Genomic DNA, 16106 nt, shown 5'->3' with positions numbered 1-16106 from the left:
AGCACATCACAGGAGATGCCACGCGGCAGCACGAGGCATATCCAAGTCCAGGGAGGCAAATGGGGATATGCACACCCAGGGTGGCAATTTTCAAGGCAGGTGGGCTTGAAAGAAATGGTTTCTTTCCGGTGGAGGTCTTGCTCAAATCAGTCTTTTTTCAGTTCAGTTGTAGCAAAATCCTTCATTCTAAAAGAGAAACCTTTCAAACCTCTGCAATTTTAATCTTCCATCCTTCTTCGCACCCATTCAAAGGTACCTTTCAACAACACCGGGAAGCAAAGTACCTCCGAGTCCTGCCTGGGGAGCTGAGACAGAAAGCCACAGAGCCAGAAAACGGAGCAGCCCTATCTGAGGGAGCCTGTGTACAGAAATCCTTGCTCCGGATCTCATGGGAGGTTTCCTGAGCTTGTAAACCCTCTATCCAGCTCTCCCAGAGGCATCACCCAGAGCAGCGGGTGCTCCCTGTCCTCGCCATCTGAGCACCGTCCTGCTGTGGACATCCTTGTGCTGCCTGTTGGGGGCTGAAGCCCTGGTACCACCCGACGAGCATCGGAGGAAAGAAGGAGGATACGCGCAGCTCGACCTTTGCAGCATGGTCAGGCATGACTTTGCTGCAGATCTCCCCAGATCTTTTCTGGTGCAACCTCAGAAACTAAGCAAAAAAAAAGTATCAACAAGTGGGCGACCTTAGTGATGGAGGAAGGGGAAATGTCCTAACGTGGTCCCTTCTGCAAAAGCAGGGCTGAAAGAAGCTAGGAGTAATTAAACACAGCTAGCTGAAAGATGGACTGGATGGCCTAAAAGAATTTCATCTCTGAAATCTAGGCTCTAATTACTGGGCTGCACCGATTTTGAGTCATATTAGCCTAAGCTGATTCACTATTTTTTAATCTAGTTATTTCCTCCCAAGCAGAGCCATCTCCGGGGGGCTCGCTTGGGCAGCAGAGTTAGCTCACAGCTGGGTACGGTCTAACTAGGCCAGCACTGCGGGACTTCCTTATGATTTTTTTTTTTTTTCCTGCGAGTTTCAGTATCATTCCCGGCAGGGAACACCCGCAGACAGAAACGTGTGCATGACACACATGCGTGCATGGTGGGGGGGAAACCACCGCATGAGGAGCAAGAGGGAGGAGGATGCCACCAGGGCAGAGGCAAGGCCAAGGGGATGCATGCGATGCTGGGACCAGACTGGGACCAGGCTCTGGGCTTGCAGGTGAAGCCAGCTGGAAGGGAGACAAGGATGGAGACACATGTGCTCCTAGGAAGAAGGTGGAGGCCCTGGAGAGACCTGGGAAGGGGTGGGTGAAGGACAGTTGGTAACCTCTAGGTTGCTGAAAAGCATCACTTACTGAACTGCTTTGCAGATCCCTGAGCTGACTTGCTAGGAGGGACCACACGCTGGCCAGCCTGGCTCCCCGTCCCATGGCGAAGCGGGAAACTGGGAGCAGTCCCTGCATTTCTGCTGCAAGCAGAGGGTTTTCTTGCTCCAACAGCGAGCGAGCGACTCAACCGCTACCCTGAGACGCATACGGGAGGAAGGGGAGTGCGTGTTAACAGAGCAAATTGCAAAGCAAGGCACGGAGGCTCATCAATCCCCTACTGCCGCTGCGCGAGAGAGATGCTAATCCAAGAGCGTGATGCTAATCCAAGAGGGCGATGCTAATCCAAGAGCGCAACGCTAATCCAAGCAGTGTAGAGGCACATTTTCTTAATCCAGAGCGCTGTCCCCAAAGAGAGCAAGCCCGTCCAAGGCACATCACTACGATTCAGCTGCCGACTCCCGACACGCGCGTTGTGTGTGGATGGAGAGACCTGCCACCTTCGACACGCTCCGCATCCCGCCGCCTTATTGCCATGGTTCCCACCTCTCTAATCAAGGCTGCTTGCTCTGAGACGGTGCTGACCTTGATACCTTCCAGTTCGAGGCCCCTCTATGGCAAAGTGATTCAATTAAGCCCTGGTTCACAGAGAGTGCTAAAAAAGAAGGGGGGAGGGGGAAAAAAAAAAAAAAAAAAAGAGCCCAACACCAATAAAAAAACCACCCTCGTGAGAATAATTTTCTTCTATGGATTTTTAAGACCAGCGGCTGGAGAATCACTTTCTCGTTCTTGTGCTGTCTCTCCAGTCAATAAATAAGAGGGAAATAAAGGATTTCAGAGAAAATAGAATGCAGTCAAAAGGTAAATTGTGGTCTTAAAAGCCCCTAAGAGACTGTCACAGACTTTGAAATGTTTCCTAGTTTGAGACCATTTCTTCCTGACTACATGGTTTCCGCTCCTCAATTTGCATCTCTGGGAGGTAATCTTTAAAACTGATTTTCCCCTGGTTGCATTTCATCGGCAAAGAAACTAAACAGGCTGCTGCATTACAGTAATAACATCAACATTTCAGCCACCTTCGCCTTAATTATTTCTCTGTCTTGCCAACAGAACCAGTTAAACGAGATTTATATTTAGGTGGGGAGGAGGGGGGCCAAGTTGCATGTGTGTGTATGGGTAAGATAACCTAGAAAAACCGATTTCTCCCTTGTTATGTGTCACCAGCAGTAAAAAAAAAAAAAAAATCAACCAAAAAAAAAACCCCCACAAGGTAAAAGGTTTGGGCCATTTAAGTAATAATAATGTCAGCATTTCACCTGTCTCTTGCTTAATTATTTCCTTCTCTCAGCTCCGCCACCTGAACCAGTTTAGATAAGATTTCGGTGCAGATAAGGAGGAAGAACCTGTACTCTCCGAAGCAGATAAGCCGCTTTTTCCAACAGAAAGAAAGAGAATACGGCACTAAAGCCTTCCTGCTGTCTACTCCAGGTTTATCAACAGCCTCTTAGCAAAAGTCTTGCCGCTAAAAGCTTGTGAAGTTTTGCAAAATACTACCGGATAAGAGAAAAGCACTTGTAAAGACAAGAAAGGGAAGCTGGAGCATGCAAAGCAGCTCATCAACATCCATGTCCAGCCAACACACACTTGAGGTCACCCCAAAAAGCACCAGGGAGGGAGAAGCAGGGGTCTAGTTGATTACTGCCTGTGTTTAAGGAGAGCCTAGAGATTTTGGGAAGGTCTCCTTACCCATGCAAGGTGTCAAAGCTTCTGAGTTGGCTGCACTTGAAAGTTAGCCCCTTCAAGACCTCCTGCTCTGTCCTTTTAGGTGTCCCTCCCTTCCAAGACATGCACATCCACCTTTGTCCATCACGCAGGTGCTTCAGAACAAGGCTCGCTTGCCAGGATGAGCCATGAGAAGAGCTTGATAGTACATAAAGTCCTCTGTGACCTTGCGGCCAGGGAAAGGAACTAGGTACAGAGAAGGGCTCTTGCATCGCTAAGGATGTGGGTCTGGCAAGCTAAGGGCTCCAGAGGGTTCGTATTGGGGTCCAGCCCTGCAGCGAAGCGCTGGATGCCGCGCGCCTGCCACTCGCTGCAGCCGCTTCCAGCTAAAACCTTGCCAAGCCACGTGTTCGCGGCTGCCAACGCGTGCCCAACACACCCGCAGATGGGATGCTCGCCCGTGTGCAAACATTTACAAACACCTTGAGCGACTCGCGAAGACACGGCAGGTTGCTGGAAGCTGTCCATCCGCAGGAAGGAGGCGCGGCATCACGGAGAGAGGGTTTGGTTCAGCGGGAGATGCTGCCGTGAGCGGCGAGGGAGGCGATGGGATGCTCTTGGCTGCTCTGCACCGCGCGACACCAATGGTGCCCCAGAGGAACACTTTAAAAGCAAAAGAAACAGCTCTCTGGATAAAAAGCTGGGAGTCTCTCTGTTTCTCCACTTGTACTGCAGAGCCTATTTTTATTATACAATTTCCACCCTTCAGTGGCTCAGATGTTTTGCCTGCATTTCGTTGCTGATCCCCAGGCCAATCCTCAGAACAATATTTGCTCAGGATTTTGTGCGCGTGTGGCTTTTTTTCTTTTTTATTTTTTTTAAAATAAATTCAGGGTGGGTAAAAACTTTCCCTTTTTCTTGATTTACAACGGGCTGAGGAGTGATCATGCACGTTTGTGCAAGAAGTCAAGACAGTAGAGACTGAGGAGCGTGCATTTCTGGGCCATGATGCATGTGCAGGGGAGAGGAGAGCCCTTGCTTGCAGGCAGGAGGGAAGGGTGCTTGTACCTGTGTACTACCTGCTGGCTCACGAAGGGTGAGAAACTTCCTCCAGAAATTGCCACCCAGCTTCATGCTCTCCCTTATCATCCCCAACCTGCCAGCTCTCCAACCCAGGGGAAGCTAATAGGATGCTCCTGCTTCAGACCACAACAGCGGGGCTAGATTCGGCCCCGTGCCTCTTCCCGCAGAGCCGCCCTGCTGCCTGCTTACGCTTACAAGCTCCTTCAGCTTCCCTTTGCCTGGCCTTGCCTTCCCACCCTGCCTCGCGTCTGATTATATTGGGTCTGCATGTGTAAGTACAGCCTCCTGCCATCCTAATCATCTAAAGTGGCTATTTGAATAACAGTTGTTGGTGCCTGTAGTTTCCTGTAATTTCCAAAAGGAAACAAATCCATGCAGACTGCAATTTTGCGCCTATGAATTTTGAATGAATATCTCTAAGAGCCTCAATTTCTCTCTCCCTTCCTTCCTCCCCTCCCCTGCCTCCTAGACCCAGCTGAGCGAGATGCTGCCACCAAAGGGGCTCGACCGAGTGGCTCCTTTCCGGGGGTGGCTGTTGGGCTAGTGAGGCTCGATGCCTCCTAGGAGAGACGCTGGCATTCATCTGGTGAAGCCCGGTGCCACCGGCAGAGCTCGCTCGCTCGCTCAGGGAGCTGGAGGAGGAAGGCGGCTGGATTGCACCCAACCCATGGGAGACCTGCTCCACGGCAGGATGAAGCAGGGCATGGAGGCAGAAGCACCTTTCAAGCTTCAGGTGTTAGGATTTTTCCTACGTTGCCACCTCCAAACTAAGCTTGGGAGGTCCTTCTCTATCCAGCTCTGATGGTACCTGCCCTTTAGAGATACCGCTGCTGGCCAAACTCTTCACCCTCTAACCCAGAGCAGCTGTAAGAAGTCTCTCCTCCAGAGTTGATTTCCGTGACAGCGACAGTCCCTATTTATAACCTTCTCCCTTTCAAGTTTCCCCTCCTGTTCTGCTGCGTGCAGTTTTATGACAGTGAGGGTTCTCCTTTTTATGACATTGTTGCTTTTAAAGTGTTTTTATCACCTGGTTTTATTACAGAATTACCGTACAGCACCCCAAGTGCCATAGCAGTGAGGAAGGAGAGTGGTTCTGGAAATGCAGCAACCCTTTCCTGAACAGCTTGCTGCCTCGCCGGGGAAGTGGCTGTGATTTGGTGATGGATGGAGTGCTTGTTATCCAGTATATTTTTATCCATAGATATATAAAGCACTTTGTGATCCCAGTGGATGCAAGGCACTATATAAATGTAAATCATTATCATTATCATTAAATACCTTCTGTATCTTTTAAACCTACCAGTTGGAATCAAATACATACAGGGCAGCTGGTATCTGGGCTTTTGCTGGCGCACCAAATGCAAGAGGTGTGATTTTTGTCTTTGTTAGCAATTAAATGTGATATCCAGAAAGACTTTATTTTCCCATTGCAATTTTTCATGCTGCCTCCGATTTGAAAGTCACTTCTCACCCACCATGAGAAATCTCTGCAGACTTCCCTAGCAACAGCCTGAATAAGAAACAGCCACCTTGGGTATGTGGATGCTCCCCGGACTATCCAAACCCATCGCAAGCTGTCCGGCATTCATCCCCGCTGCATTACCGTGAGTTAAGGACAGTAAGAGGATCCCTTGTGTGCTGCTGGGTCACAGGGAGGAGAGTTCAGTTTCTACATGATTTATGACTCAAAGGACAATATAGACACTTGTCTCCAAAACTATGACTCTGCAGCATTTCTACTTGGCCGCTGCCCAACCCCAGAAATAACTGACTGCACAAAACCTCTTGGATGTCATCCACATCGCAGCCGTAACCGCAGTGAATACAGGGTACGAGGCAGATCATGTTTATAACCCAAAGTTTCCTGTTTCTGCTTCACCCCAGCCCTTTTTTCCTTTCTTTAAGGGAGGGATCTGAGCCTGAAGGACTCACTCAAGGTCGTGCATGGAGGCTTTGGCAGCACAGAAATGAACCCGAGACTCGTGTGTTTCCATCCAGGCCCTAAATCACCAGATTCCCTTTCTGCCCATACAGCCAGGAGGACAAGCCAAGCAGGCAGCACACTGGGTGCCCCTTCCCTGGTTTTCCCACCAGTGCTGAGCCCGTATTTTGTCGCTAAAGTCCATCTTCCTTTCTGCATCTCCAGCAAAGCCACCTGGCCGCCAGCTACTGACAGCTCCTCCCCATGGGAACTCATCTCCAGCTGCATTACACCCAGTGTGACGCTTCCACTCCAGTTTCTGCTTCCCACACCCAGCTCGACAGAAGCCTTGGAAATATCAATCGCTTCTTGGGTCGCTGCCGCTGCCAGAGAGCTGGCTGCACTGATGCACCAGCATCATAGGGAATCCATAGGGATTAACCCTATTAACCAGTGAGCAGCAGGGAGCAGATGCTGCTACAGTGGTGGGGACCCCAGGAGCCACATGTTTGGGAGTCAGGAGCTGAGTTTAAGCTGAAAGGCATCAGTGCACTTCCCAGGGAAGGACGCTCCATTGGCGTTTCCTAAAGGGAGATGACTGATGCAGAGCCAGGCTACTCTCAGTGATGTGACGAAAGGCAGGTCTTGGTCCCAGGTGCTGGGGACCAGCAGTCCCGAGCACCTGAAGGACCAGTACCCAACGATATTTCATTTCCACTGGTCACGACAAGCAGAAGGGATGGAGTTGGAAACCTCTGATGTGTCAGGTCTGAGTCCTGACCTTTGATCCATATCCCTACTAAGCTGCAAGCAGTGACTTATAAAGGTTTTGCAATATTTAAAGGAATAAGGTTTTTCCTAGTTCCTGAGTTCTGCCCCCTGCCCCCCCCCCCACCTTTTTTTTTTTTTCCATTTTCCCCAGCCTCTCATAAGTTGCAGTCTCTTGCTGCCCAGGGGAGATCTTCCATTTAGCTACATTTTCCTTTCTCATTTCATGCTGTAATGGAGATTCATCATAGGTGTTAAATCCATAATTTGCCGTGAATCCCTTGTCTCTCTCTCCGCAGAGGTCAGAGTTGAGCACGTTAGAGGAACCCGATAGCGTGGCTTCATGCCTGGCCTCTGGGGAGAAAGCCTCAGCCTAATTCCCAGGAGCAGGGAGGAGGCTGGAGAGAGGAGTCCTGAACGGGTCATTCAATGCCATATCCACGCTTGCCACCTGAAGTGGTCCCTCATCTGTGATTTATCACCTAAAGTGATCCCTTTAGGTACTGTGCATTTACAGCTGTGTCTGGGGTACTGCCTTCTACACCTCACCATAGCTCAGCGCCCACATCATCGCCCAGTACTGCAAAACCAAACCACCTACTCATGAATTATGAAATTACTCATCTCACAGCAGCTTCTAACACCAGCCTTGGCAAGGCCTGCATGGAACCCACAGCCAAAATTCTTTGCACACCCCAGTAAGGAAGCACAGGCCCAAGGCAGGCTCTTGGGAAGCAGCAGGGTGGTTGCTGTCATCCCAAACAAACTAAAGGCGTCTTCGTGGTCAATTCCTGATTTGAGGATGCCAGGAACCTTTTAACGTCAAAAAAAGAGTAACAGCCCCTTCCAGGGGGCCATTTGTCCAACCTCTACCTTGGCATGTGGTGAATATCCTGGGGCAGGGGAGGTTATTTCCCATCAGTTACAAAGGACACCCACAGCTCGCTCATTAAGACGCAGCTATCCAGTTTTGAAGCCCAAGCTGAGCTAAAAGGAATGCCGCAGCCCCAAGGCCATCCCAGTCCTACCATCAGATGGGAAGCTGATATCCATCAGACACGCTGACATGTGCATCAAAAGCAAACATTGCTTGGAAATGCCAGGAACAGGTAGCACTGCGACGGATTGGTAACAAGAAGAGAGATTCATCACCGGTTTCACCAACCCCTTCTCCACCACGACCTGGGGAGGATGCTGGTTGCAGCTGGGAACGGTGCTAGGAAGCCTGAACTGTATCACAGCTGGCAGAGCAGCTCAGAAACAGGCCCAGCGGGTGAAAGGCTGGGAAACACTTAAAGGAGGGGGGAAAAAAGCAAGAAGTGCAGAAAGCAACCCAAGATAGGGTTGGCAAAGCTCTCGGACCCAAGCAAACATCCCTGCAGGCTGGCCGCAAGCAGAGAGCTGGGGTGGGCGGGCAGACTCCAGCAGGAACATCTCAACAGCTGCTTTGTGCATCCTCTCCCGAAGCATTTTCTCTGCTTTTGCGGCTGGCCCTGCCCCTGCCGAGCCTCGGGTTCATTTTTCATTAGGGGGGATCGATAAGAAAGCGGGGGCTGTCGCTCAGGTGATGTCACGCTTCGAGGGCCTCATTCTTCTCTGCCAGCTGACAAGGGGAGAGGGAGTCAATACTTTTGTCAGGTCACTAACAACCCACCAAGTTCCCAGCGGTGACAGATCCCCCGGCTGAGCCACCAAGCGCAGCCCGAACGCGTAGTGCTGCAATCTATATCGCATCTGTACGTGCATGCGTGAGAAGCACAAAAGGAGCTGCTGCGTGTACGTATAATGCAGATACAGAGGAGCGCGGGTAGGATGCAGATGGGGAGTTTTGTCTTGATTGGCAAGAGGGAGAAATGCATGTAGGTGTGCAAAGCAAAGAGAGGTTTGCACGTGCGCTGGGTTTGTTTGTGCGATGCAGAATGCAAGGTGTCAGCGATCCAAAAGGGCATAAAGGAGAATAATCTCCCCCGTCGACAGGCACTGCATGGAGCAGGAGCCATTTGATGCAATGTATGATGCAAAGGGGAAAGGCTCGTGTGATGCGCTGGCTCCCGGATGCCTTATGCAAACTGGGGAGGACTGGGGGGTGAGATGCAGAGAGGTTCATGCCCGGAGCAGGAGGTGGCGCAGATGTAATAATACAAGTGATGAGCACAGCTGGATGGAAGGATTTTGACGCATTGCAAGCACCCCCCACACCATTTCATGGCAACTTCACAGCCATCATAGCTGGGAGTAGTTGCTCACGGCTCCTGTGCGAGGGGCAGGGAGGTGGGCAGAGCCAGCAAGAGGGGCTGGGAAGAGGTGAAGGGATGCAGCCACCACTGCATCTGAAGGGATGACAGAGAATCGGGAAGGCTTATTATCAGCTCTCTGTGCTCCGCATCCATCAGTATGGTACGAACCAGGAGATTCTGCATAGAGAAGCCAAATGCTTCGCGTTCGATAAAACCACGGGTCAGGCCCCCCCTGCATCGAGACAAGAAATCACAGATTGGTGCAAGAACCCTAGCATTAATCATTTCTAACTGTGTCTCTTCCTATTTACTCTGTGGTCCTTGAGTCTTCAGCATTCAGGTAGGAATGCTGTTGCAGCTTTGAGGATATAAGCAAGGTGAAGTTTGATGGGAGAGGTGGTATCTGCTGGTAGGCCAAGTGCTACAGTTCAAAGAAAACAGACGGGCTTCCAGGCACACAAATCTTCCTTCAGGATTCGAGCCTGGCTCTGTGGTGCTGAAGGCTAGCTGTTAATTTACGTACAGAACCAAGAAAACTCTCGTGGTATCACCTAACCCCAGGGCTTTAAGAAAACATGAATTTTGCAAGACTACTCAAGAAATGGTGTGAGCCAATAACACCGGATCCGGGTTTGCGGGAGCAGAGGCAGCATCTGCCTAGTGCTGGCCTGGCCAAGATGAACTTCCCTCCGTGCGATTACACACCAGCCACTGCTCAGATACAGCCCTGTCCTGTTGGGAAGGAATAGGTTTGTCATTTTTAATGCATTTTATGAATATATAGATATTTATTTTTTTTTAATTTCCTGGTCATGCAGTGGCATATTAACTGTGCCTATTGGACTGGGACAGGCCTTATGCCCATCAGGGTGCTGTCGCAAGCAGCGTGCAAACTGGGCCATCTTTGCAAAAGCTCCGGGTTTCCCAGTGACTACTGGGAAACTCCCTCCAGGGTCCTTATGGAAGTAGCTTTTCACATTTTCACGGTGATTAGGCACACCAAGCTACTGCCTGTCTTAGCAGCTCTACAACCACAAGGCAAAAGCAGCAGAGTGGTGGGTATATATTTAATGTGAAACAAACCCCTTTCTTAGCTTCCCACTCCCCGTATTTGTGTAATTGGAAAGTCGTTATGCTACAGCAATAAGGCTGGCAGAGCCTGAGGCCAGAGGACATGTCCCATACAGCATTTCACCCTAGTACACGCAGCCAGCTAAGATGTGCTTAATGGGGATGCAAGTGAATCAATTTTGCTTGTCTCCTTCAAAGTAAGGAGAGCAGAGCTCATGCGGATGCTGCCCTGCCATCCTCCTCCAGACAGGCAGGGTGCAAACCCCTCCGAAATGGGGGAAAGAAGAACACTTACCAATGCCCAGGTGAAACCCAGCTTGGGAAGACCCATCTCTAGAGCTGAGTTTTTAGCATACGGTACCTCTTTTTGATCTGTTTTTCCAGCTATAGACCGCACGAGGCAGATGTTGCCTTTCACCCTGAATTCGTACAGCACCAAGCACCTCCGAGACCCTGGGTTTGCCCGGCTGGGTTACGGTCAAGCCTGTGGAGATACCTTCCCACCCCAGGAGCCACGCAGGGCTGCCAGCAAGGAAACCCATCCACCCTCTGCTATCAAAAGGAGCCGGCTCAGAGAGCTGTAAACTTAAGCTGCTCAGACATGACATCAAATATTTAGGTTATTTGGGATTTGCGCTCGATTGTTTGATGTTTCTGTTTCATTCCCAGTAGACCCGGTTGCTATTTTGCCACTGCAAATATTCCCAGCAGAAAATGCAGCTTCGTGAAGACCCAAACTTTTTCGAGGAGAAGAGACTATCTGGAAGAAAATGATCACATTTTCAACACTTCTTTTTTTTGTTCTGAATTGACATCCTGACTCTACATGCTGGTTTACGCTGAATTTTACATTCAGAGAATTGAGTTCTGTTAAAAAGTATGGAAAAGTACTTGAGACGGTTCCAGGCTGAACTGTTTATGGATTTGAAACATCACCTAGTCCACATTTTCTCATTGCAGCGCAGCATTACAAACAAATATTGAAAAATGGCCTTTCCCAAGCCATAGCCTCTTTATTTTCTGATCAAACTCCGCTAAAGAGCAGGAAAGCTGGGAAACACAGATGTCTCAAGCTGCCAGCGATCATTTTGGTAATGGAAATAGCTTACTCTGCTCTGCAGGGGAGGACTGGGAAGACTCGGCTAGAAAGAGGATTAGAATAAAATAAAAACCATAAGATAAAAAGAGGAAAAGGGTTGTGATTGAATGTAAATGCACTTGACACCTAGGCGACCCTCCTCTTTTCCTGACCCTGGCCTGTGCCGTCTTAAAAGACAGGAGCTCTCACTTCAAATTAACTTAATCTGTAGCATTAAATAATTCATGTTGATTTAAGAAAGCTTTATTTCTAATGGGACACACATGAAGGCAGAGTTAATATTAGAAGAGGCCGTGGAGGGGGAGGAGACAGGGAATTAAGACTATAAAAGGTGAATGTACAAGTTAATTGCCTATCAATTATTCACCCTAAGTCTCTGGAAGTAGCTCCCCTGCCTCCCCCCTCACACCCCCACGGTCCCCTTGTCCTGGTTCCTACCAGCATCTCTCCGGGACCAACCCTTTCCCTGGGCCGAGCTGCAGAGCTAGTGGTGTACCGGAGCTTGTACGGGACAGCCCGTGGTACAAGGCAGGGCATCTCGTGCTGGGGAGGACCACAGACCCGGATAGGCTCGGGATGCTCCTGCCAAGATGCCAGTGAAGGAGAGCAACCCCGCTACCACCCAGCTTCCCCAACACCTCGCCGTCCATCTGCTTTGCTTGACCTGGACTCCTCCACCCTCCCGGCACCGCGGGTCCTGCCTACCCCCGGTCATCGCGGGCTGAGGCTTCGCAACGCCGCTGCCAGATCGGCACGGCGAGCCGGGGCTCCCCTCTTCCCCTCCCCTCTCCTTCCTCCCGGGGAAGCCAATGCGCTCTTCAAAGTTTCTCCTTGCTTGGCTGCCTTCGAGATCTGGGAACTCAACACTAATTAACGTGTCTGCAAATCCCAGCTCGGCTGGCGGGGCCTCAAATTCATTCACAGTCCCCCGAGTGCAGAAGGATCCACAAGCTAGCCCTCCGGCTCCTTAAACTACACGGCTGGCAGATGCATATTTTAACAACACACATCTGTTGGCTATATAATCTCTTGTATTTGCCCTCCCTGCTCTGAGCTTTGATGGAAGACCGGAGGGAACTCTCCAGTGGTTACAGCCAAAGTGTTTGCTTTGCAATTTTGCTCGATTGCTGTCTGATTTTATTTTTAAATTTCTCCAAGTCCTAATCAGGCTCTTACTTTATTTAATTAATACCCCAGCTTAGTTAAATAGATCATAAATTACGAAGCCCTGCCATTAAAGATGTACCAGGTAGCAAATAGCCCTCCAGTGGCTTCCCAAAGCCTGCCTGGCTCGGGCTCCCTTGCCAAAATGCTGCCCTGACATCCTTTGCTTGCAGAAAACGTGGATGCCTCCGTATCTCCCAAACCCCACGTCATCAGCTTTAGCAGCCACTGCCTTCCCTGCTGGGGCAGACGTCCCTAGGAGAGAGAGCAGCAGCTCATTCCCTGCACAGTTTGGGCAATGGTAAGAGGGAAAGCGAGGGAGACCTGGAGAAGGGGCTCCTTCAGCTTTGGGATGGGTTAACCAGGCTCCCGAGCAGTATTTGTCCTTACAACTCTACAAATAAAAGGTTTTCCCCAATGCTGATGACACTAATAGGCTCCTGTGTTTGAATGTTTGGACTTCTAAGGCTATGGAATGATCTGTTCCACTACATTTAACCATGTAGATTTGAAAACAATGTGACAAAACCTTAAATATTTAATTAAAATATGGTGTAGCTCTGCATTTGAGCAGGGAAGTAGGAGGCATCAGCCCCATAAAGCTGTTGTCAGACATGAATGACAGCAGTTGGAAACTGAATTGGGAGGCATTAGGGGATTTCTTGATACCAAGGAAGTGGAAAAGCTGGCAAGAACGGACAAGGCAGCACCGACCCACGCAAAAAAACCCAGGCAAGGTATTTTCCAGAGGCAAGGCTGGGGCGTGATAGCACGGGATAGGGTTCCCCAGAACAACCTCCAACTTCCCCGGCTGGATGATGAGTCCCTCGAGTGGTTGCAGCAGCAGCAGACGACGGGCTCCCAGCCACGAGAGCCTCCCAGCTCTGCTCTAGTTGTGACAAATCGTCTCCTCAAGAGCTGCGAGGGTTGCACGCAGATCCGGGGACGGCTTAGGGATCCTCTCCTGCCTAGGTGATGCCTGCAGCCTCAGGTGAAGCTGGGCAGACTGGGATGAAGAAATGCCCCATAAGCATCTTCTTCAAATGAGGCAGCTCAGGTAGACTGTTACGTCCCTTCCTAACCCAGCGAGATGAAATCTGGGAGACCCATGTCCCTCCGGAGATGGCTGCTTAGCTCACGATTAACCAGGCTCGTCGAGTTGGCACACACCGGATCCAAAGAGGAGAAACGTCTGCACAGCTGGTGGCATTACATATCTGTAACCACCGAAAACGTCTCTCCATTTTCCTGTACAAACACGCGCTTTGCCTCTCCCTAATGTACACTAAGTTTAGCTTGACGCACTGCATGCTGTAACCGTCTGTCAGGAGCCAGTGCTAGCTCTTAGCACGTGGGGTGTTGGAAGTATCTACTCTTAATGTGCCATTTCTATTCCCCTCCATTGGGCTGGCTAAAACGCAGATCACAGACCACCTGTGGCAACGTCCGCCTTTGCTCCAGTGCGGCAGGACACACCATCCTACCGCAAAGGTATCAAAGTGCGAGCTGCTGACCGCTAACGACCTTCCAGCCCCTTTCCCAGGGTGTAGATTATCACTCGTGCCTCCCCAACCGGCCTTAAAATTTCCCCAGAACATCTGCATAAATACATCTAAAGTGAAAGATGTGCTACTGACAGGTTGCAAAGCCCCATTTTCTTATCGATTGGGTTTAAGTTGAATGCGCAATAACTTAAATTTTCTTAAAAGGAAAACACTCTGCAAATATAAGTCGCTGAACATCTTAGGTAAATGTACCAATTAGCAACTACCATGTATATTCACACAAACATTAACTACCATCTATTTGACACATTCCGTAACCCCAAAGATAATAACGATTTCCTTTTGATCCATAAAAAACATCACTCTGCTCAATCAACGCTTTGCAGCAGCTCTGAGCTCTGACGTACGCCTGTGCGCCCTGGGACTAAATTAGTTTTAAAATCTTTAGTTCTAATTAAATAACATTATTTCTTTTGTCTGGCTCCAGCAACATATTCTGCCTTCACAACAGAAGGAGGGAGCCCAGGCGAAGGAGGGGAAGGCGACACAGCTTGCAGAAGTTGTTGGTAAGCGAGAAAGCCCCCCTGACAGCCGTGCTCTGCTTTCCGATTCATTTGCAGGCTTCTTTCATGTATGGGCACATGTCAGAGCTGGGAGCTGCTGCAAAGGGTTGATTGAGCAGAAGGATGGATCAAAAGAAAATCATCATTATCTTCGGGGTCAGGGAAGGAAGAGATGGCAGTTGCGTAAGTTTGGGGGGGTAGGGTACTTTGTAGGGTGGCGGAGAGAGAAAAACAAATGCAGGGGAAATTACAAACCAGAAATTAGAACTCATTTTTGCAGTGGTGCGCAGGCTTCAATAAGGTGCACCTTCAACCAGAACTAGTACCTTAATTCGCTTTTTTTTGGCTGCTTAAGACTAATCAGCGTTGCTCTGACTAAAAGCACTAAACCTCTTTGTTTGGAACTTTTAAAAAAGAATTTTTTTCCCTAAAAATTAACCAGGAAAAAAACAACAAGGAAAGAACAAATCCAGATGTCGATTTAAACAAATATGGAAATAGTTTCACTTTGGGGGTTGAATAATCAGGATGTATCTGAGACCAATACAGACTGGGTTTTGTCCATGCTTTTCAAGGAGAACACCATTTTCATTAACTTCTCTGAAGCCACATACAGTCTGGGAAGTCTCACTGGTGCAGCCTGCCTTTTCCCAGCACTCCTGATAAGCACTCACAACCACTCTGCCAGCCTGCCAACAAAGCCCTTTACCTTCGCCAGTGCTACCCTCCCATTTCCCACCCAGAAAAGGTCTCTACAAGATGTTGGGAGCCATCTCCTATTTGCAATCCCATGCAACATCTTCCTATGTTGGTCAGGGGAAAGATTAATTACCGAGAAACGCATGATGACAAAACATATGTACGAAAATAGATAGTATGAAGATAGTACAAAAACCAGCCCTTCCTCAAGTGGTAGTGTCTTCCTGGTCATGCCGCAGCATTGCAGCAAGGGTAAGGCACTGATGGCACTGACACTTTTCACGTCCTTAAATTTATGCACGTACACTCTCAATTGGCACTTATATTTGTAGAACTGAGGCACCAAACATTTTGTGCCTGTGTTACTCATCCCAGAATTGCTGTACTCCCTAAAGAGCTTCCTTTGCTACTGTTCGCAGGATCAAGATGCACCCCTGTCGCTCTTGCGATGGATTAGTTTCCAGTCCTCTTGATTTAGCAACAAAATATTTTGTCAAAAAGCCACTCAGTGCAACCGTGAGGACAAAAAAAAAAAAAAAAAAAAAAAAAAAAGGCAAATAAGTGCCAATATGACGGGGAGACGGCACTTACCGAGAACAGTCAGCCGGGCAGGTCTGGATCGGATGGCCGCTTGAATGGCCTGACATTCGTAGACGGCGTCATCTTGCAGATCGGCTCTCAGGATTTTCAAGTGATGCTCTCCAGACAGATGGTCTCCTACGACCAGATAGCGCGGATAACCTGCAGAACGCAAAACATGAGTCAGGAGGCAGCTGGACCGACGAGCCCAAGGATGGGGAGTATATAGCGCAAGTCCAGACCCCCAGCTGTCCCAGAGCAAATACCCAGGAGCCAGGCAACTTCTTCCCCTCCTGGGCAGCCAGCCCAAAAAGAGAGCGAGAGGCCTCCCAAATTTGGGAAAGAGACTGCGGGTTTTGCCCTAAGAGTTCAAAAA

The 16106-nt window shown here is 49.5% G+C and overlaps 1 protein-coding gene across 7 annotated transcripts in view; it reads right to left on the bottom strand.

The window, feature by feature from the left end:
• Window positions 1-16106, bottom strand: part of KIRREL3 (kirre like nephrin family adhesion molecule 3) — a 340739-nt gene that overhangs the window by 81652 nt on the left and 242981 nt on the right. For all 7 annotated transcript variants that reach the window (XM_049800735.1, XM_049800737.1, XM_049800738.1 and 4 more), the window contains one exon: window positions 15743-15892. In XM_049800735.1, the coding sequence (XP_049656692.1) occupies window positions 15743-15892 (150 nt within the window). The remainder of the gene's footprint in view (window positions 1-15742; window positions 15893-16106) is intronic.

The sequence above is a fragment of the Accipiter gentilis genome, chromosome 5, assembly GCF_929443795.1.
Source record: "Accipiter gentilis chromosome 5, bAccGen1.1, whole genome shotgun sequence".
Classification (NCBI taxonomy): domain Eukaryota; kingdom Metazoa; phylum Chordata; class Aves; order Accipitriformes; family Accipitridae; genus Astur; species Astur gentilis.
This window is presented reverse-complemented; position numbering and strand designations above follow the sequence as displayed.